Source organism: Callithrix jacchus, chromosome 18, assembly GCF_049354715.1.
Source record: "Callithrix jacchus isolate 240 chromosome 18, calJac240_pri, whole genome shotgun sequence".
NCBI classification, from domain to species: Eukaryota; Metazoa; Chordata; class Mammalia; order Primates; family Cebidae; genus Callithrix; species Callithrix jacchus.
In genome coordinates this window covers 21,139,149-21,160,370 of record NC_133519.1, presented here as the reverse complement: position 1 = coordinate 21,160,370, position 21,222 = coordinate 21,139,149, and the positions used below count along the sequence as shown (strand labels likewise).

The 21,222-nt window shown below is 45.0% G+C and overlaps 1 protein-coding gene across 1 annotated transcript; it reads left to right on the top strand.

Annotated features, from left to right (window-relative positions):
• The first annotated feature begins 473 nt into the window (after window positions 1–473).
• Window positions 474–5,724, top strand: MPZ (myelin protein zero). Its single transcript, XM_035279434.3, has 6 exons — window positions 474–603; window positions 2,996–3,162; window positions 3,531–3,744; window positions 3,984–4,119; window positions 4,288–4,348; window positions 4,479–5,724. Exons 1-6 carry the CDS (start codon window positions 537–539, stop codon window positions 4,578–4,580), a joined length of 747 nt encoding a protein of 248 aa, XP_035135325.3. The 5' UTR covers window positions 474–536; the 3' UTR covers window positions 4,581–5,724.
• The last annotated feature ends 15,498 nt before the right edge of the window (window positions 5,725–21,222 follow it).

Below are 21,222 nucleotides of genomic sequence, written 5' to 3'. Positions count from 1 at the left end.
TCAAGAAGTCCATAATGGAGCCCACATTAGTGGAGATAAGGGATATCCTATTTTCAGCGTTCTCTGGGGGACACCCACCTCTAGTTCCTAGGGCTCTGAAGCAGCCCCTCAGGCAAGGAGGCTAAGGAGGGATCCCTTTTGATGGCCTTTAAATTGAGGTTCCCTATCTGTCCCTCAGAGAAGTCTGTCTGTGTCCCTGTTTTTGTCCCTCTCCCTCACCAGCCAGCCCCCCACAACATTCCAGCCTGGGACAGGGAGAGGCCAGTAAACACAAAGCCCTCTGTGTATGGGGTGGTATGTGTCCCCCACCCCTCCACCCAGACTATACAATGCCCCTTCTGCTCCCTGCACTCTGCCCCCTCCCCACCACCTCTCAACTGCACATGCCAGGCTGCAATTGGTTACTGGCTGAGGACAGCCTCCTCATGCTGGGGCCCCAGGGGATTTTAAGCGGGTTCCAGGAACCCCCGCTCAGTTCCTGGTTCCCCACTTTCTCAACCCCACAGACGCTCCGGGCCCCTGGCCCTGCCCCAGCTATGGCTCCTGGGGCTCCCTCATCCAGCCCCAGCCCTATCCTGGCTGTGCTGCTCTTCTCTTCTTTGGGTAAGTGGAGCCACCCTAGTCTGGGAGCCTCAGGACTCAGGTGTGGGGACTCAGCAGCCCCCACTGCCTTTGCTGCTCTCCCCACTGCAACCAAATAAAGAGCAAGCGGGAGCAGGAAGGTGACATTATATACAGAGAGAAAAAAATACGTGGCCAGGTGAGGTGGTGGCTCACACCTGCAATCCCAGCATTCTGGGAGTCCAAGGCAGGAGAATTATTTGAGCACAGTAGTTCGAGACCAGCCTGGACAGCATAGTGAGACTCCATCTATAAAATAAAAAATAATTATATAGATATAAAGTTTTATGTAGAGTTATGTATGAAAACAAGAAAAAATATGCATTTAGAGGGAGGCACTAGAGGTATTCTCTGAAAAGAAAGGGTAAAAGAGATGGTAGCAAGGGTAAAAGAGAGTGGGTGTGGCTGGCCCAGGCTGGAAACCAGCAGCCTGCCCCCAGAGCCATGCTAAGAGCCAGTGGGAAGCAGTGTTAGATCTTGGAAAGGAACAGACACAAACCCCGGGTTTGGTTCCCACTCATCTTCTGGTAGTGCAGGAAGTGCCTAACCTTAGTTTTCCAGAAGGAAAAAGAGAGTGTGGTCTAAATAGGGAGCCCAGGTTTGTGGTCTCAGCTCCTCAGATTTTTTGTCTCTTTGTGGTTCCTCACCTGTTGTGTGGGTGAATGGAGGAAGGTTCTATGAGATTCTGTGATCTTGTCCCTCTAAAGCTGTCTTCCTTCATAAGTTAACAAGCCCTTTCCTTGCCCCCTGGCAGATTTTGGGTGAGCAAGAGGTCAAATCGGTATTATTGGAATGGCTCCTTTCCTTCTCTGAACTGCCCTGACTCCTAGGGCAACAAATGAGCCGTAGGCAAGTGGTGGGAGGGAGGGGGGCGGCAAGGGAAAGGGGGCTGGCCAGAATGCCCATGGTTCTCTGCTGTCAGCTGCTTGAGCTCTAGACTCTTCTGGGTTATACTGGGCTACTTGGAGGTACCCTATGAAAATATTAGAGAGAGTTGGAGAAGGGCACAGTGAGAGAAGTAGAGGGAAGGAATCTTGTTGTATAAGGGAGAGGGAGAGTTCTATCTCAACACCTGTTCCACTCATAGAACCATTTAGCAGAGCCGAGAAGGGCAAAGGTTGACATTATAACAGGAAGAATAGAAGTTAGAGCCAATGAATAACCTCCCTTGTTACACAAGGGGGATTCCCAAGAAGGTTCTCAGGTGGAAGTTCCAGGAGGTAAGTAAATAGTATTGCATGCTGAGGTGAGAGATTCAGGACAATGGGGGTGGGAGTAGGGGTGGCATGAGCCCCCCAACCTTCTTGGAACAATGGGACTTTGTTTGATTTTCACCTCCCCCTCCTGTAGAACAAAAAGGTCTACAGTTGCCCATCCCTGGGGCCAGCCCACACACATAGTCTCTCTGGAATGGCCTTCCTTGTGTGGGTAAGTCTTGGGGGTGGCACTGGACCGGAATGGCCAAGAGGGTGAGGACGGTTGAACTATAGAGGGCTCACATGTAGAGTCATCTGAGCTCTAGGCTTGGGGTCTTGCTCTGCACCTAGCTGAGAGGGATATGAGGTCCTTCCCTTTCTGACTCCCCTGCCAAGAGCAACCAGGGATTCAGCAATGAGGACAGTTGTGCTAGGAAGAAGACTTACATTCTCTAGTTATCTTCATTTTTTTTTCTGCAAGAAATTTCAGTTTGCTGCATTGTGAAATACAATGCAGCTGTTAAAATAAGATTGATATCTATGAATCTACAGGGAAAGCTCCTCCAGATACATATATTCTTATGCAAAAAAGAAAACACTAGAATACAATGCAATATGTATGTTTTTAAAAAAAACTATTTGTTGTAAGTACATGTATATCTCCAGTTTATTGAGTTTTTACGGAGTTTGACTCGTATTAAATGGATAACTGGTTACATCTTGGAAGGGACTAGAGGAAAGGAATTTGTTGGGCTGAGTGTCCAAGGAGACTTTTGTTTTATTTCTGTTGTTTGAACAGTTTATAAGAACACAATATGTATTACCTGTATAATTTATAATAAATTTAAAAAATTTAAAACACTACATCTAAAGGATAGCTTAAGAATTAGATACTGATCCAAAGGAAACGTAAGACTTAAAAGACAAAACCTAATCTCTGGAAGTCCACAGGAGAATTCTGTTAGTGCTGATTTCATCTGCACAGACTTGCTGACAAGCTTGACAGACACGGCATTTATGCTCATCTGTTCAGTTAGTCCCTAGAGACTTGGGGCTCAGAATTTGTTGTTTCTTTTCCAAATTGGCCTCTGACCTGTGTCTCAGCCTTTGATTTCCTACTGATCTCGCTACCTCACTGGGCCCATATGTGCATCTGATTCCCTGATTTGTGTTTGCAGTGCTGTCCCCAGCCCAGGCCATCGTGGTTTACACCGACAGGGAGGTCCATGGTGCTGTGGGCTCCCGGGTGACCCTGCACTGCTCCTTTTGGTCCAGTGAGTGGGTCTCAGATGACATCTCCTTCACTTGGCGCTACCAGCCCGAAGGGGGCAGAGATGCTATTTCGGTGAGTGCCTGGAGGAATCCTGGGGTTGGAGAACAGAAAGTGCTTCAAAGAACAACAAAAAAGAGAACTTGGACTAAGGAGAGGGAAATCCTTTATGAACCATAACCCCACCTTTGGTAAGGCAAATGGCAATCTTTATCACCCTGACTATGTCCAGTCTACATAGTCCTCCCTTCCGCAGCACTAGCTTTTCCAGCCCAAGATCCCTCACCCTGATGCTGGAGCTAAGCGTTTTTTTTGGTTTTGTTTTGTTTTGTTTTGTTTTTTTTGCTTTCTTTCTATAACAAATTATGAAGCTAAGTTTTGACAGCTGTGTTCACATGAGGGGAAGCATGTGAGAGACACATGCTTCCCCTCATTCCTCACAGATCTTCCACTATGCCAAGGGACAACCCTACATCGACGAGGTGGGGACCTTCAAAGAGCGCATCCAGTGGGTAGGGGACCCTCGCTGGAAGGATGGCTCCATTGTCATACACAACCTAGACTACAGCGACAATGGCACCTTCACTTGTGACGTCAAAAACCCTCCAGACATAGTGGGCAAGACCTCTCAGGTCACGCTGTATGTCTTTGAAAAAGGTGTGAGAGGAGATGGGGACAATGATCTGGGAGGCAGTTTGGGAGGGGATCAGGGAGGACTGACTGGCTGGGGCAAGGGGCAAAAAGCCCCGTCTAAGGACCTTCAGGCTCTAGGAGGGTGGGCAGAAGGCAGTTTTATCTGGGAGTCCTACATCCTCAATGCAGGGCACAGACGCGGACTAGGAACCACAGATACAGGGCCCTGCTCATTCTCCCACTTCTTTTCCCACCCCTCCTAGTGCCAACTAGGTACGGGGTGATTCTGGGAGCTGTGATCGGGGGTGTCCTCGGGGTGGTGCTGTTGCTGCTGCTGCTTTTCTACCTGATTCGGTACTGCTGGCTTCGCCGGCAAGCGGCCCTGCAGAGGAGGCTCAGGTAAGTGGGGGAACCTGGCTCCCCTGCCCCTCTCCCCACTATCCCCCGTTCCCCCACCTGGGCGGAGACTACTCCAGTGGGTGGAAGGGCCAAAGTGAAGAGGAAGCTGTGTCCGCGGAGCTAGGGGTTCCGGCAAGGCCAAATGCACAGCACCCTCTCTTCCTGCAGTGCCATGGAGAAGGGGAAATTGCACAAGCCTGGAAAGGACTCGTCGAAGCGCGGGCGTCAGGTTAGTTGGACTTGGGGCCTGTGCAAGATGGGAAGGAAAACCCTGGGAGCCGCCGGGCAGCAGTGAGTGGTGGGATGGGAACCGTCAAGCCCCAGTCGCGCGGTGACTGATGTGTGCGCCTCTCTCCCAGACGCCAGTGCTGTATGCCATGCTGGACCACAGCAGAAGCACCAAAGCTGCCAGTGAGAAGAAACCCAAGGGGCTGGGGGAGTCTCGCAAGGATAAGAAATAGCGGTTAGCGGGCCGGGCGGGGGGTCGGGGGTTAGGGGTGGAGTCCGCCAAACGCCCAAAGGTGGTGGTCATCGAGATGGAGCTACGAAAGGATGAGCAGAGCTCGGAGCTCCGGCCTGCTGTCAAGTCCCCCAGCAGAACCAGCTTCAAAAACGCCCTCAAGAACATGATGGGCCTGGACTCGGACAAGTGATGGCCGCCCCCAACCCTAGGCCCTGCCAGAGCAGGGGGACCTAGGCTCCTCTTATCCCCGTCTAGGTGCTTCCCTTCCTTGCTCCCCCGCCCTGCCCTGCCCGCAGCCCGCACCTCCCTTTGAGATGTAAGTTTCATTCCAGAATTCATTCCCTAGGCAATTGTATTTTCCCCACCTTCACCCCTGGCTTTCTGGGAGCCCAGGAGCTAATCCTACCCCTCACCTGCCCCAAGGACTGTGTGTTTGGTGCCTGTCTGCCTGGGCACTGAGAAGAAAGGGACCTTGATACCTTCTGCCTCACATCCAGGCCACCTGGCATTCCCACCCCTGCATTCCCCAGCCAAACCCCTCGGTTGTTTCCTCTCCCATCCCCTCCCTCCCCTCTACCAGGTGGCCCCAGCTCCATACTCTGTCCCCCCCAGCTAATGCCCAGAGCACCCAGATCAGACTGTCCTTCAGGGTTTATTTAGGTTATTATTTTTTATTTTTTAATCCATTCTTTGTTTATCTGTGCCCATCCTCTGCCCTTACACCCATGACTGAGGACCAATGACGTCATGTGGCTTTTGCAATTCTTCACCCCCCCCCCCCAAGTCCTTAATGAAGAGCCAGCCCAAGGAGAGGGGCCCCGATCCTCACACTTCGGTATAGCATTGGTGCCCCCCCCCACCACCACCACCACTTTGGAGCACTGTTCTGGGACTCCAGGTCTTGAGAGAGAGGGAGAGAGAATGGATCCTCATAGGTCAGGGAGTGGAGGAGGGGCAAATGAGCCTTAAGAAATGGTTTTTAAACAACCAGAAAGCAGGAAAAACAAATGGGAAATGGGGGCGGGGGGGAAGAGGCTGCACTCCAGCCACAGGGGATTCTTAGGATTTTTCTACATTCTGTATATTTCTTCTCAAACCTCCAAATGTCCTTAAATGTTTAATAAACACTGACATTTCCAGAAGCTGCTGCCTCGTCAAAAATTTCCTAGTTCTCCTGGGAAAAATTCCTGCCCCCCACCCATCCCCAACCTTCCATACTTGCCATACTTGGTTTCAGTTGTTGAGTGTGTTTTTTGGGGGTGGGCTTATATAGTGTACTAGAAGGAACTCTGAAATAGGTTCACAAGACGCATTCATACATTCAACAAATATGCAGTGAGATTATACTACGTTGTAAACTCTGTCAGTCTCTGCTTTTACGTGAGTTAAGACACAGAATTCCTCTTCACCAAGACCTGAATCTTAAAACATCCCAGCCACTCACTAGCTGTGTGATCCGCAGGCCAGTTGTGTGACTTTGGTAGGCTTATTTATGTACTTGTAAATAACGTAAATGATACCTGCCCTGCTTAATTCCTAGGGACTTTGTAATAATCAAATGAGATTCTGTGTATGAAAAACTTTGTAAGCTATAAGTTGATACGCAACTAAAATATTAAGGAATTTAGTATCTGTTTTCAGTCCTTGCCTAAGGGAGTACACTTTAGAAATTAGCACCAATCCCATTCACCTCTCTAAACAGACACTACTTTGTTTTGTTCGTATACAGCTTTACCTCTGTTTACCTATTAATAGGTACACTATTAATAACTCATTAGTTTGTTGGTATGTCAATTTAGGTACACCATTAATAACCTGGTATCCTGAACTGATCGTGGAAAAACGTATATTTATCATTTTCCCCTGGGGGTTACTGATGGCAAAAAACAAACAAAAAACAATGATCACAGGTCATTTCTTCCCCTTGTTAAGAGGCTAAAGGTATGATTAACACCAGCTTTACCAAAACCCAGAGTGCTTCCATTTGTTGGAGGGATGTCTTCCACATCTTTAAAAAAATTAATCTGACTTCATTTAAATATAAAAGCTAATGGATTATATATAACTTTTCTTCTGGGGGAAGGTGGGAGAGGAAACTTAGTCACAACTCAGTAATAAAGTTGGGAATATCTTAAGATCAAGATTCCTTATTGGTTGGGTGCAGCGGCTCATGCCTGTAATCCCAGCGCTTTGGGAGGCTGAGACAGGTGGATCAGCTGAGGACAGGAGTTCAAGACCAGCCTGGCCAACATAATAAAACCCCGTCTCTACTAAAAATACAAAAATTAGTCAGGCATGATGGCAGTTGTCTGCAATCCCAGCTACTCAGGAGGCTGATGCAGGAGAATCACTTGAACTCAAGAGGCAGAGGTTGCAGTGAGTTGAGATCGCGCTATTGCATTCCAGACTGGGCAACAAGAGCAAGACTCTATCTCAAAAAAAAAAGATTCCTTGTTAGTTAAGATGCTAAACTGTCCATTATTCACTAGATAGTTGCAGCTGGGTTCTCTGCTTAAACTTCCCAGGCTGTTAGGAGAGTCAAATGAGATAGGGTGTGTGGTTCCCACCTGTAATCCCAGCACTTTGGGAGGCCAAGGTGGACAGATAGTGGAGTTCAAGACCAGCCTGACCAACACAGCTAAACACTGCCTCTACTAAAAATACAAAAATGAGCTGGGCATGGTGGTACCCACCTGTAATCTTGGCTACTCAGGAGGCTGGTTCGTGAGAATTGCTTGAACCTGGGAGGCAGAGGTTGCAGTGAGCCAAGATCATGCCATTGCACTCCAGCCTGGGCAACACAGGGAGACTGTCTCATTTAAAAAAAAGAGAGAGAGAGTCAAATGAAACATTATGCTACTTATGAGATAGAGCATAACTCAAAGCTTCTCAATTAATTACACTGTTGTTCTAAAATTTATCAGCCACCTGCATTTTGCTAGCTCAGTTTACCCAATTATTTTAATATTAACATTTTGCAACCTTTGCATTAAGCATTTTCACAAGCATTGCCACACTTAACATGGGTTTTTCTAGGACTGTGCCCATTTTCCACAATCCCCAACAAAGTAAGCCACAAACCCCTTTCTTTCCTCTGCAGTAAACCATTAAATAAAATCCAGAATAATGATTCAGGTAAAGGGAAATGACATTGTTATATGGGAAACTTTGAATTCTATCTAATTATTACTTTGAAATAAATTGTTCATAATCGTCCGTGCATTGTTAATGATAGCAATAATTTTGACCAGGCATGTGAGCGCTCTGAGAATAATTTAAAGCCTTTTTCAGTGTTGACCATGAAAAAAAGAAACCACCAAGATTATAACCCAATTTATAAGTACACATACAAAACATCTAAATAAAATATTTGCACAAGAGAATTCCACAGTGAGTTAGTAAAATAATAAATTATGACCATGAAGAATTTATTCTGGGAATGAAAGAATAGTTCAGTATCAGGAAACCTATTAACAGAATGCATTATATTAACATGGGAAAAAACATAATTCTATCAAGAGATGTGAACAAAAAGCATTGTTTCTTAGTAGCTATTCTACAAAACATTCTAGGAATCCTTAGATATAGACACTAGGTTTTTGTATAAAAAAAAATTCTAGGTAAAATAGAAATGGAAATAAACATAACGAAGACTGTTTTTCAAAAATCATTTAAAAAGCATATTAGGCCGGGCGTGGTGGCTCAAGCCTGTGATCCCAGGACTTTGGGAGGCCGAGGTGGGTGGATCACGAAGTCAAGAGATTGAGACCATCCTGGCCAAGATGGTGAAACCCTGTCTCTACTAAAAATACAAATATTAGCTGGGTGTGGTGGCATGTACCTTTAGTCCCAGCTACTCGGGAGGCTGAGGCAGAAGAATTGCTTGAACCCGGGAGGCGGAGGTTGCAGTGAGCCGAGATTGTGCCATTGCACTCCAGCCTGGCGCCTGGCGACAGAATGAGACTCTGTCTCAAAAAAAAAGCATATCAAATATGAAACATTGCAGCCACTGTCATTAAATTAGAAAACAAGACAGTACATATATTATCACTAATAATATTGGATATTGTTTTTGAAGAATATAGCTAGTATAATAAACCAAGAACAAGGAACAACCTGTATACATAGATGAGAAACTTATCTTCATTTGCAGCTAATATAATTGCGTTTCTAGGAAATCTGTAAGATGAAACTAGACAAGTATTGAACTAAGAAGTCAATCTGGTAGTGAGATTACAAAATCCGTTTATTTCAGTCTATAACTAGAAATCTAGCTAGAAATGTAAATAAGAGGGAAACCCACTGATGACAGTAAAAAGAACAAAAACAAAAATGGACAAGAAAGGTACATAACCTATATGAAAAAAATAAGATTTATTAAATAACAATATGTGAAAGTTGTCAGAATCCAAATGGAGACACTCATGTTAAAAAAAGGAAAAACGAGACCAGGCAATTCCAGCAATTTGGAAGCTGAAGTGGGTGGATCACTTGAGGTCAGGAGTTCAAGACCAGCCTGGCCAACATGGTGAAACCCTATCTCTACTAAAAATACAAAAAATTAGACAAGCACAGTGGCACTCGCCTATGATCCCAGCTATTCAAGAGGCTGAGGCAGGAGAATCAGAACCTGGAAGACGGAGACTGCAGTCAGCCAAGATCGAGCCACTTCAGTCCAACATGGGCGACAGAGCAAGGATCTGTCTTAAAAAAAAAAAAAAAAAAGAACCTGACAAACAGAGCCAGGGAGGGCTATGAAGAAAGAGGTTCTCATGCATAAATACCTGATAACAAAAGCTATCACAAAAGAATGCAAAATGGGGACTTGAAGGAGGGGGTGAGGAATAAAAAACTACAAATTGGGGTTCAGTATATACTGCTTGGGTGATGGGTGCACCAAAATCTCACGAGTCACCGCTAAGTAACTTACTCATGTAACCGAACACCACCTGTTACCCAAGAACCTATGGAAATAATTTTTTTTTTTTTGAGACAATTTTGCTCTTGTTGCTCAGGCTGGAGTGCAATGGTGCAATCTCAACTCATGGCAACCTCTGCCCCCCAGGTTCAAGCGATTCTCCTGCCTCAGCCTCCCGAGTATCTGAAATTACAGGGCCTCCCCCCTCGCCTAGCTAATTTTTTTTATTTTTAGTAGAGACGGGGTTTCGTCATGTTGGCCAGGCTAGTCTTGAACTCTTGGCCTCAGGTGATACGGCCACCTCAGTCTCCCAAAGTGCTGAGATTACAGGGGTGAGCCACCACACCTGACTGGAAATTTAAAAATTTTTTTTTAATTCTATGAGAAATAAACAGTTCAATGTTTTTGAAATATTTTCTTCCCCCTCATTAAATTATTAAATAAAATGATAAATCTATTTAGATTAGGCTATAATCAAATGGATTTTTGATCTGCTTGCAAATGAATTTTGCCCACTGTATTGCAGCCATATTTTTTCTTTATCTTTGCATGTTCTCACTTATAAGTGAGAGTCAAGCACTGGGTACAAATAGACATAACAATGGGAACAATAGACACTGGGCCTATCGGAGGGGAAAGAAAGAGGAGGGAAGGGCTGAAAAGCTACTTACTGGGTACTGTGCTCACTACCTGGTGATGGCAACATTCGTACCCCAAACCTCAGCATCACACAGTATACCAGTGTAGCAAACCTGTCCGTGTACCCCCTGAATCTGAAACAAAGGTTGAAATTAAACAAACAAACAAAAAGAATGCAAAATCTGCGAACTCGCACAAAGGCCGTCAGAACCTTACACAAAAAATACATCTACAAGGACATCTACCCAGCAACTGTCTGTGAAACCTCTAACTGGCATTGCCTTTATTGATTCTTGTAGCAAAGGATAATTATTAATATCTCAAAACAATTATGTAAGCCTCCTTGTTTTGCCTTTAAAAATCTTGGTCAGTCAGTCACGTTGGCTCATGCCTGTAATCCCAGCACTTTGGGAGGCCAAGGCAGTCGGATTGCTTATGTCCAGGAGTTTGAGACCAGCCTGGGCAACATGGTGAGACTACCGTCTTTACAAAAAATACAAAAATTAGCCAGGTTTGGGTGAGCACCTGTAGTCTCAGCTACCCAGGAGGCTCACTTGAGCCCAGGAGGTGGAGGCTGCAGTGAGCTGAAATCACACCACAGCACTTCAGCCTGGGTGACAAAGCAAGACCCTGTCTCAAAAAAAAAAAGGGCATTTCAGTTTAGTGGTAAATAAATGGATTATTTAATAAATATATTGGCATTGGCACAATAGACTTACATGTCTGGAAGAAAACTAAATTTTTCCCTCACATCCTATACAAAAATAAAACAAAATTGCAAAAAAACAAATATTAGAAGGAAATAAAAATATTTGTTTAATCTCAAATAAGGAAGACCTTTAAGCAAGACAGAAAATCCAGAAATCATAAAATAAAGTAATAAAAAGTTCAACCTCTTTTTTTTTTTTATATGGAGTGTCGCTCTGTCACCCAGGCTGGAGTGCAGTGGCATGATCTTGGCTCACTGCAACCTCTGCCCCACAGGTTCAAGCAATTCCCCTGCCCCAGCCTCCCAAGTTGCTGGGATTACAGGCGTCCACCATCATGCCTGGCTAATTTTTATATTTTTAGTACAGATGGGGTTTTGTCGTGTTGGCCAGGCTGGTCTCAAACTCCTGACCTCAAGTGATCCTTCCACCTCCCCCTCCCAAAGCGCTGGAATTACAGGCATGAACTACTGTGCCCAACCAACCTACTTTAACCTCTTTAATGGTAAATATATTATAAACAAAGGCAAAAGACACCTGGTGATGCTGGATAAAATACAAGACATATGAAATGTCTTTCTACACATTTCTTTTTCATTTTAGGTGGAGTCCCACTCTGTAGCCAAGCTGGAGTGCAATGGTGAGATCTCAGCTCACTACAACCTCTGCCTCTCGGGTTCAAGTGATTGTCCTGCCTCAGCCTCCCGAGTATCTGGGACTACAGGCATATGCCACCATGCCCAGCTATTTTTTTGTGTGTTTTTAGTAGCCATGGTGTTTCACAGGTTGGCCAGAATGATCTCGATCTCTTGACCGCGTGATCTGCCCACCTCAGCCTCCCAAAGTGCTGGGATTACAGGCATGAGCCACCTTGCCCAGCCTCTACACATTTCTTAATATCTCCCAAATTCCTACCTCCAGCTACTGCCCCATTTCTCTGCTTCGCTGTATAGCAAAACTCCTTGAACAAGTCTAGGATTACTATCTTTAATACCTCCCATTCTTTCTTCAGCCCTCTTCAATCATGCCTCTATCCCCATCACTCCACTAAAACAGCTTGTTTCAAAGGATGTTAATGATGCTTATTTTGCAGATTCAATGGTCACTTTTGCCTTCCTCAACCTCTCAGCAGTATTCAACATTACCAGCCACTTCCTCTTTCTGTGAACACTTTATCTCTTGATTTCCCAGAAACATAGTAACCTGATTTTCTCCAATCTCTTTGAGAAATGTATAACTTTTTTTTTTTGAGACAGAGGCTTGCTCTGTCACCCAGGCTGGAGTGCAGTGGCACAATCTCAGCTTACTGCAACTTCTGCCTCCAGGGTTCAAGTGATTCTCCTGCCTCAGCCTCCCAAGAAGCTGGGACTACAGGCATGCACCATCACACCTGGTTAATTTTTGTATTTTTAGTAGAGATGGAGTTTTATCGTGTTGGCACAGCTGGTCTCAAGCTCCTGTGTTTGAGTGATCTGCTTGCCTTGGCCTCCCAAAGTGCTGGAATTACAGGCATGAACCACTGCGCCTGGCTGATAGATTAACTTTAAATCAGAGATTGCAACAACTTGGAAAACATCTTTTGTTTGTCCTATACGATATGTTTGTTTATTCAAATAATGCTACAATTGGTTGTCACTGGACAACCATCACCTTGAGATGAATATTGTTTTCCCTTTTAGATGGGATCTAATCCTCACTTCTCTCATTTCCTTACCTGCCTGACCACTATGAACATATGAGTTTGCTACCCTGCCTTAAAACATCTAAGAAATTGTTGGCCAAATATTCATGTGTGGAAGTAAGGTTGGAGAAGGAAAGACATGGTCAGATTACACACACAGAGCTTTTCACAGTTCTTCAAATAGGCCACCGGTGGTTGTATCCATCTCTGACTACATTAATTCAGTCATAGTCCCACCAATTATTCTATCATGTAGACTACATTGCAAAGTGCACTTCCAGTAACTTGTCTAATAATATAAAAAGAAGAGAGGAGGCTGGGCACGGTGGCTCATGCCTGTAATCCAAGCACTTTGGAAGCCAAGGCGGGTGGATCACCTGAGGTCGGGAGTTCAAGACCAGCCTGACCAACATGGTGAAACCCTGTCTTTAAAAAAAAAAAAAAAAGAAGAAGAGAGGAGAGACGAACAAAGGGCTAACATAAACACATATCTATAGTAAGCAAATAGAAAACAAGCCAATTTCCTACAGTCCAGTCCTCATTTCCTTAAGTGGGCCAAAAGCCATATTCCACTTCTTTCACTACACATTCTGTATTTCCCCACTCTCAGTCAGAACCTCGGATGTTCTTCACCTGTACAGGGACCCAAACTTCCATTTCTCGCTCAAGGTCTGAGCTCTCAACTGTCTTACCTTTTTTTGTTGTTGTTGCTGCTACTATATTTGTCCATTACCCTTACTATTAAGCTGGGAAGTACTAAGCTGCACTCCCAGAGAATCCCCTGGGTTCTGGAAATAGCTTTTCCTGTCTCCACTGTGCAGCCAACTCAATTTCCCCTATGTAATCAGAATCAGTCACACCAGCCAGTGGAATACAGTAGCCCTCCCTTATCTGTGGTGAATGTATTCCAAGGCCTTCCTGGATGCCTGAAACCAGGAATGGTACTGAACCCCATATATACTGTGTTTTTTTCCTATACATATATCCCTATGATAATTTTTTTTTTTTTTTTTGAGATGGAGTCTCACTCTGTCACCCAGGCTGGAGTGCAGTGGCACGATCTCAGCTCATTGCAACCTCTGCCTCCCTGATTCAAGTGATTCTCCTGCCTCAGCCTCCCAAGTAGCTCGGATTATATGTGTGTGCCACCATGCCTGGCTAATTTTTTTATTTTTGATGGAGATGAGTTTCAACCATGTTTCCCGGGCTGATCTCAAACTCTCGACCTCAAGTGACCCGCCCACCTTGGCCTCCCAAAATGCTGGGATTATAGGTGTGAGCCACCTCATCTGGCCCATGATAAAGTTTAATTTACCAGTTAGGCACAGTAAGAGATTAACATCAATAACTACTAATAATAGAAAACAATTATAACAGTATGCCAACATCACTACTCTTGCACTTTGGGGCTATTGAGTAAAATAAGTGTTACTTGAACACAAGCACTTGGAGAGCTGATTTGATAACTGAGGCAGCTAGTAAATGACTAAAGGGTGGGTAATGTATACAGCATGGATATGCTGGACAAAGGGTAATTACATCCCTGGCAGCACAAGATTTCATCACGCTACTCAGGACGGTATGTTATTTAAAATTCCCGAATTGCTTATTTCCGGGATTTTCCACTTAATATTTTCAGACCACAGTTGGACGTGGGAAACCTTGAGTAGTGAAGCCATAAATAAGTGGGTATGGGGAACTATTATAATCTTTTGGTTTGGCTTTTTCGTTCAGTGTCATATAAAGCCCCAAACAGCCAGGTGGCATTCTTGTCTTCCAAGTCAATGAAACAATTGCTGTGTTCACTGGTGAACACAATCTTCCTTTGGAGACTAAGTCCTCCACACTTCTTTTGTTTCCCGGCTCAGAGCTGCTGGGAAACAAAAACTATGAGCGGGTTATTAGTGTAACAGTGGAAGAGCCATTCCCGCGTCTACTTGCTGACTCCTGAACCCATATATTCTGGCTATGGGGAAGACACCACCATATAATGGCCTCTCATTCAAGGCACATACTGCACCTTGTAAGATGGATCCCCAGTCTTTCAGGGTATTTTCTCCCAACTGTTGCTTTGAGTCTTTAGTAAGTCGGTCCACGTTTCAAATAGGCATCTCCTTTCAGGTGATGAGAAATGTGGTAAGATCACTTAATTCCATGAACATGAGCCCATTACTGTACTTCCTTTGCTGTGAAATAAGTTCCTCGTTTAGACACAATGCTATGGGGAGCGCCATGACTATGAATAAGGCATTTTGTGATCCCACAAATGGTGGTCCTGGCAAAAGCACTGTGGACAAGGAAAGCAAATCCATATTCAGAATGTCTTTCAGCAGAGCGTGATGGCTCATGCCTATAATCCCAGCTACTTGGGAGGCTGAAGTGGGAAGGTGGTCCCCTCAGAGAATAGTGTCTATCCAGGACTCAGTGTTGGTTTCTGCTGTTGACATATTAGGCACTCAGCAGTAGCATTAATTAGATCAGCCTTGGTAAGGGAAAGTTATGTTGTCGAGCTCATGCATAGCCTCCATGCCTGCCAAAATGGCCACTTTGACCAAGGGCTAAATGAGGAGCACTGCGGGTGCCAGGAAAAGAGGACTTTGGTGGATATTCACCTGGAACATTAATTTTTTTCACAATGTGTATCCATTCTGTGTTCCATTCATATATCTATTCTTCATCTGTAATATAAACTGGTATAGATATAGATATATGTTTATTATAAGAAATTGGTTCACATGATTTTTGGAGGCTGTGAATTCTCAAGATCTGCAGAGAAGTCCCAAAACCTGCAGTCTGCAGGCCTGACTACCAGCAAGCCAATGGCATAAGTTCCAATTCAAGTCCAAAGGCAGGAGAAGACCAATGTCTCAGTTTAAATACCATCAAGCAGAGAGAATGAATTTTCTCTCTTTCAGCCTTTTATTCTATGTAAACCTTCAGTAGATTGGGTGAGGCTCACCCATAATGGGGAGGACAATCTGCTTCAGCCTACTGATTCTAATGTTAGTCTCATCCAGAAACACCCTCATAGACACGCTCAGAATTATGTTTAACCAAATATCTGGGCACCTTGTGGCCCAGTCAAGTTGACACTTAAAATTAACTATCACATACAACCATTTCCATTTAATGATAAATTGCTGCTTTGTGGCCAGGCACAGTGATTTATGCCTCTAATCCCAGCACTTTGAGAGGCAAAGGCATGCGGATGGCTTGAGCCCAGGAGTTTGAGACCAGCCTGGGCAACATGGCAAAACCCCATCTCTACAAAAGACACAAAAATTAGCCAGGTGAGGAGGTGCATACCTGTAGTCCCAGCTACTCATCAGGCTGAACTTGGAGGATCAATTGAGCCCAGGAGGCAGAGGTGGTAGTGAGCTGAGACCTCACCACTGTGCTCTAGCCTGGGCAACAGAGTGAGACCTTGTTTCAGAAAAAAAAAAGTGCTGCTGTGTACACCCAATATTATGGTTAGGTGAGTTAAACAATATCCAGTTTATGAAGAGAAGCTAAGGTCCCATAGTTACCCAATGTCTTCTAATCTTCTTTTCCTGCTTAGTTCATTTAAGGGAGCTGAGTGTGCCACTGGTCTACAAGTCAGGGTCATATAGATATATACATATACATTTTTTTTTTTTTGAGACAGAGTCTCACTCTGTCACCCAGGTTAGAGTGCAGTGGTGCGATCTCAGCTCACTGCAACCTCTGCCTCCCGGGTTCAAGCAATTCTCCTGCCTCAGCCTCCCAAGTAGCTGGGATTACAGGAGCCCACTGCCACGCCCATCTAATTTTTGTATTTTAGTAGAGATGAGGTTTCACCATGTTGGCCAGGCTCGTCTTGAACTCCTGACCTCAGTTGATCCAACCGCCTTGGGATCTTAGAGTGTTGGGATTAGAGGCATGAACCACTGCTCCAGGCTTCCAATGGGACTTTTAAAGTCAAGTCAGAGGTGGGACGATTATTTTTTGTGCAGCATTGTCCTGGGCCTTGCAGTATTGTCTCCCTTGCCTCCTAGATACCAGGAACCTTCACCACCATCAACACACACACACACACACACACACACACACACACCCCTTCCCCTAAAAAACACCCTCACAGATTCCCGAAATATCCTCTAGAGGGCAGTGCACCCACTGTTTGAGAACTGATTTAGAAGCCTGAACAAGGCCTGGGGCCTTCCCATGAGTTATAGGAGAGTTTATCTTAGCTTCAGGATATCCACACCTACTCACTGTCATACACTAATGGGAGTCTTGGCCTTCTTTGCTTCCAGGCCTGCATTTTGGCCCTACTTTGCAAGTTCTGAGCCCCATTTCTCTGTTTCATTTAAACTACTTTTAATTCCAGAGAGCCTAGTCACATGTTCCCTGGAGTACCAGGAGAAGCAGCTAGATGAGGAGATCAAGGCACTGATACAATTCTGGAAGGAGTCTGCTAGGACCATCGGGTAAAGCCAGGATCTGGTTCTTCCTTGGAAGGATGAGGGACCAGAGAAGGTACACATCTTACCTGTGTAGGTTATGAGGGACCGAGCAGATATGCCTGAGCTCAGCTAAGGGAAGTTCTGCCTTATAAACTAAGCTGGACAACATCCTCGACAAGCATTCTACTGTCTTTCACTTATCAGGGTAATACAGAGGGTCCAGATTCTGGAGTGAGACTGCCTGAGTTCTGGTTCTAGCTCAACCACTCACTTGTTTTGGGTAGCTTATTTAAAATTTCTGTGCCTCAGTTTCTTCATTTGTAAAATGGGATAGTATCTATGTCATCAAGCAGCAAGAACTAAATGAGTTAATATATGTAAACGTGCTTAGAATGGGATCTGACACAGAACAACTTACAAATCTTCGGTATTGCTATTATCATCACCATTCATGTCCTGTAGGTAGCATAAGGCTAGGGAATCACCTCAAGTTGGGGGTGAACATTCCTGAAGATCATAAGTCTGATGTAACCTGAGCCAACAAAGAGTTATGTGCAGGTAAGGACACTCTGAAGTGATCTAGTGGAAGTGGCTGGCTCCCCTTGCTTCATGCTGACTGGTGATTAAGGAAAGCCTTTGATGACAGTGACCACGGTGATCATGATCCTGATGATGACTGAAGCATGATGCTGGGAGAAGGGGGCTAACAAGGGAATGAGGAGGCTCTTCCTGCACCCTAGTGAACAGGCTGACTTTCTGCTTATCTGTGGGCTGTGAATCTCTGCCTTTGCAGATCTGGAGTCAGAGCTGCCACCTAAACAACCAGAAAGAAAGGCATCATTTTACTACAAAAAGCAAACCTCCTGACCCCCACCCTCAATTTTCAGAGGCACAGGCAGCAGAGGCGCTACATCTGGAAATAAGATGGTGAAGGGAGACAGCAGCTCACTGGACAGTGATTCCAGTGAGGGCTAGTTGTCAAGGACTAAGTACAGCAGGGACAAGGAAGCCACCAGGAGCCACTCCCACTGCAAACAGTTCCAAAAATAAGGGAAACTCAACAAGGGCAAGAGGGTGGAGAGAATGGCAAAGAGGTGGGCACAGAGGGCAGCTCCCAAAAAGGACATTGGGGCAGGGATTAGCTGCAAGAGGAGGAGATGGAAAAGATGGAAGTGGAAAGAGCTAGTTCTAGATTAGGGCAAGATCAAGGAATGTGGAGGGTCCTACCCAGCAGCAACACCAAGTCTCTGAAATTAGAACTGCAGGATTGTCCAGGGAGCAGAATCCTTCTACCTTTAGCTGCCTGAAACTTCACCAAGATCTTTATATTTGGGCTTTGGGAACATAGTTACAAGTACATCCCATGCTTGGATTGCCAGACCTCTCCCATGTATAGGTGGGACTATAATCCCAGCTCTGCCACCCCTACACAGTCGAATAAAAAACACCAAAACAGATATCAGTGATATGGATTTGATATTGTGATATAATAAGAAATATATATTTGGTTTTCCTCCTCCAGTTTTGGTACAGCGGGTCCCAGCACAGAGCTCTCAAAACCCTTAGAATTTCCTAAGTGAGCCAGGTGCAGTGGCACATGCCTGTAGTCCCAGTTTCTCAGGAGGCTGAGGTGGGAGGATTGCACCTGTGAATAGCCACGGCACCGAAGACTGGGCAACATAGTGAGACCTCCTCTCTAGAAACAAATTTTTTAATTTAAAAAAATGTTTAAAAAAATTCTTGAGTGTTAAGAGGAGGAGCATCTTTTATAATTTTTAATAAGCCCCTTTCAACCTTACCTGTGTTTATGTTAATGACATGACTCTTCGGAGGATGAAAGCCTGGTTGCCAGAGAAACCAAGCTTCTGATTAGAGGTTTGGAACTTTCAGCCCTCCCACCCTCCACCAGGACTTCAGGAAAGGCAGAGAGACTGGAGATTGACTTAATCAACAATGGTCAATGATTCAATCAACCATGGCTTCATAATAATGCCTCCATAAGCACCTTAAACATGGGGCTTGAGATTCAGAGAGCTTCAGGTGAACACATGGAGGTGCTGGGAGGGTGGCACGCCAGGGAGGGCATGGATGTCCCATGCACTCCTGATTCCCATACTTTGCTTTATGCATCTCTCGCATTTGGTTGTTCTGGTTGTTCCTGAGTTGCATCCTTTATAATAAACCAGTAACAGTAAGCAAAGCAGTTTCCTGAGTTCTGTGAGCCATTCTAGAAATTACTGAACCTGATGGTTCCCATGAGGCATGGGGAAACCCTGATATACAGCCAGTTTGCCAGAAGTATAGGCCACAATTTGAGACTTGCAATTCGTGTGAGGTCTGGATACCAAGTGTCACAATTGGATTGGTAGGACACCCAGCTGGTGTCCAGAGTTGGATAATTGCCTAATAGAAGGAGAAAACTCAAACATTTGGTGTCAGAAGTGCTGAATATTTTTCAAAATGAGTTTTTTATTTTTAGCTTTCTTCCTTGGCTGTTTTTATGCCTGTATTTTCTGCTAACCATTTATAAAGGCTTTCATCAATTCCCCAAAGACTCAGTTTTTGCTCCACAAAAGAAAGCACTCAAGAATAATTCCTCAGTGATTAGTATTTGAGAATTAGTTCTTTCATAGTAGGTACCAGAAGGACAGGGAAGAGAAGCAAGTTTCTAGAGCCCCAAGAACCCAACCTCAGCTCAGGGCCCCAAGGAGGAGTTATAGGCATGCTAGAGAGAAAAGGATCAGTTTGAGTGCCCATGGTAGGAATAAGTAGACTGGCACAGAGAATACCATGTTCAGAACCTTCACTGAGAATTACCATTGGTTCGGCAAAAGAAGTTCAAGTCTCGCTTTCTGGTCAGAACTATCTTTCCCAAAGCAATGACTGTTTTTGCTACCATAGCCTGTATTAAAAATGAGTATGAGCATGAGAACAGCATAACATTTTTAAAGCAAGAGATGGCAAAGGGAAAAATAATTTCAGCACTGTGCTCCAGATCAGTGTGGCAAAAAACAAATCAACAGATACTCCCAAGCAGCTGAGTCTGCAGGGGAGGAGCTGGTGGCAAAGAACTCCAGCATTGCCTTAGCATCAGCCACAAAAGCTCAATTCACCAGAAACAGGAAGCCCCTGCTTTACCTTAATGCCCACAGGGGGAGACCAGGTAAAGCACCAGTCAATTCTCATCTCGTGTCCATAGAACAAGGGAAGAGGGAATACACCAGCTTTGCCAGATGCACTGGACACATAGCAGGTGTGTCAATGAGGTTATCCTTTTATTTGCCTTTGAGGCTGGGACCAAAGACCACCATCATTACCAAACTGTACTCAGAACAGACTCCAAAAATAACAGTAAAATTTCCTCCTTTTCCCTGGCATCAGGAGAAGTGGGGAATTCCTTTAACATAGGGCCTTCCCATGAATTACTGGTCAATTCTCCTAATATCCTGTCAATGGGCTTGCTAGACGTGAGTAAACTTTGAGCTATAGGTTACCTTTTAGGGTTATTGGCCCTTGCTTCCCATTCACAGCTGCCACATGGTTTACACAATTTTTTTCAGAGACAGGGTCTCCCTCTGTCACCCAGGCTGGAGTGCAGTGGTGTGATCATAGCCCATGGCAGTCTTGAACTCCTGGGCTCAAATGATTCTCCTGCCTCAGCCTCCCAAGTAAATGGGATTATAGGCATGCACCATCATGCCCAGCTGACTTTTTTTTTAAGAGTTTCACTCTTGTTGCCCAGGCTGGAGTGCAACAGCGTTATCTTGGTTCACCACAACCTCTGCCTCCCATGTTCAAGTGATTCTCCTACCTCACTTCTCAAGTAACTGGGATTACAGGCATGTGCCACCACACCTGGCTAATTTTGTATTTTTAGTAGAGACAAGTTTTCTCCATGTTGGTCAGGCTGTTCTCAAACTCCCAACCTCAGGTGATCCACCTGCCTCAGCCTTCCAAAGTTCTGGGATTACAGGCATGAGCCACTACGCCCGGCCTCCAGCTGACTTCTATATTTTTTTTCTTGAGATGAAGTTTCACTCTTGTCACACAGGCTGGAGTGCAGTGGTGCCATCTCTGCTCACCGCAACCTCTGCCTCCCAAGTTCAAGCGATTCTCCTGCCTCAGCCTCCCAGGTAGCTGGGATTACAGGCATTTGCCACCATGCCCAGCTAATTTTGTACTTTTTTAGTAGAGATGGGATTTTTACCACGTTGGCCAGGCTGGTCTCAAACTCCTGACCTCAGGTGATCCACCCATCTCAGCCTCCT

Coding starts and splice junctions, on each gene's coding strand:
- MPZ (XM_035279434.3), top strand. CDS start 537: ATGGCTCCTGGGGCTCCCTCATCCAGCCCCAGCCCTATCCTGGCTGTG. Junction 3,163..3,530: donor GGGGCAGAGATGCTATTTCG/GTGAGTGCCTGG, acceptor CATTCCTCACAG/ATCTTCCACTATGCCAAGGG. Junction 4,120..4,287: donor GCCCTGCAGAGGAGGCTCAG/GTAAGTGGGGGA, acceptor CTCTTCCTGCAG/TGCCATGGAGAAGGGGAAAT.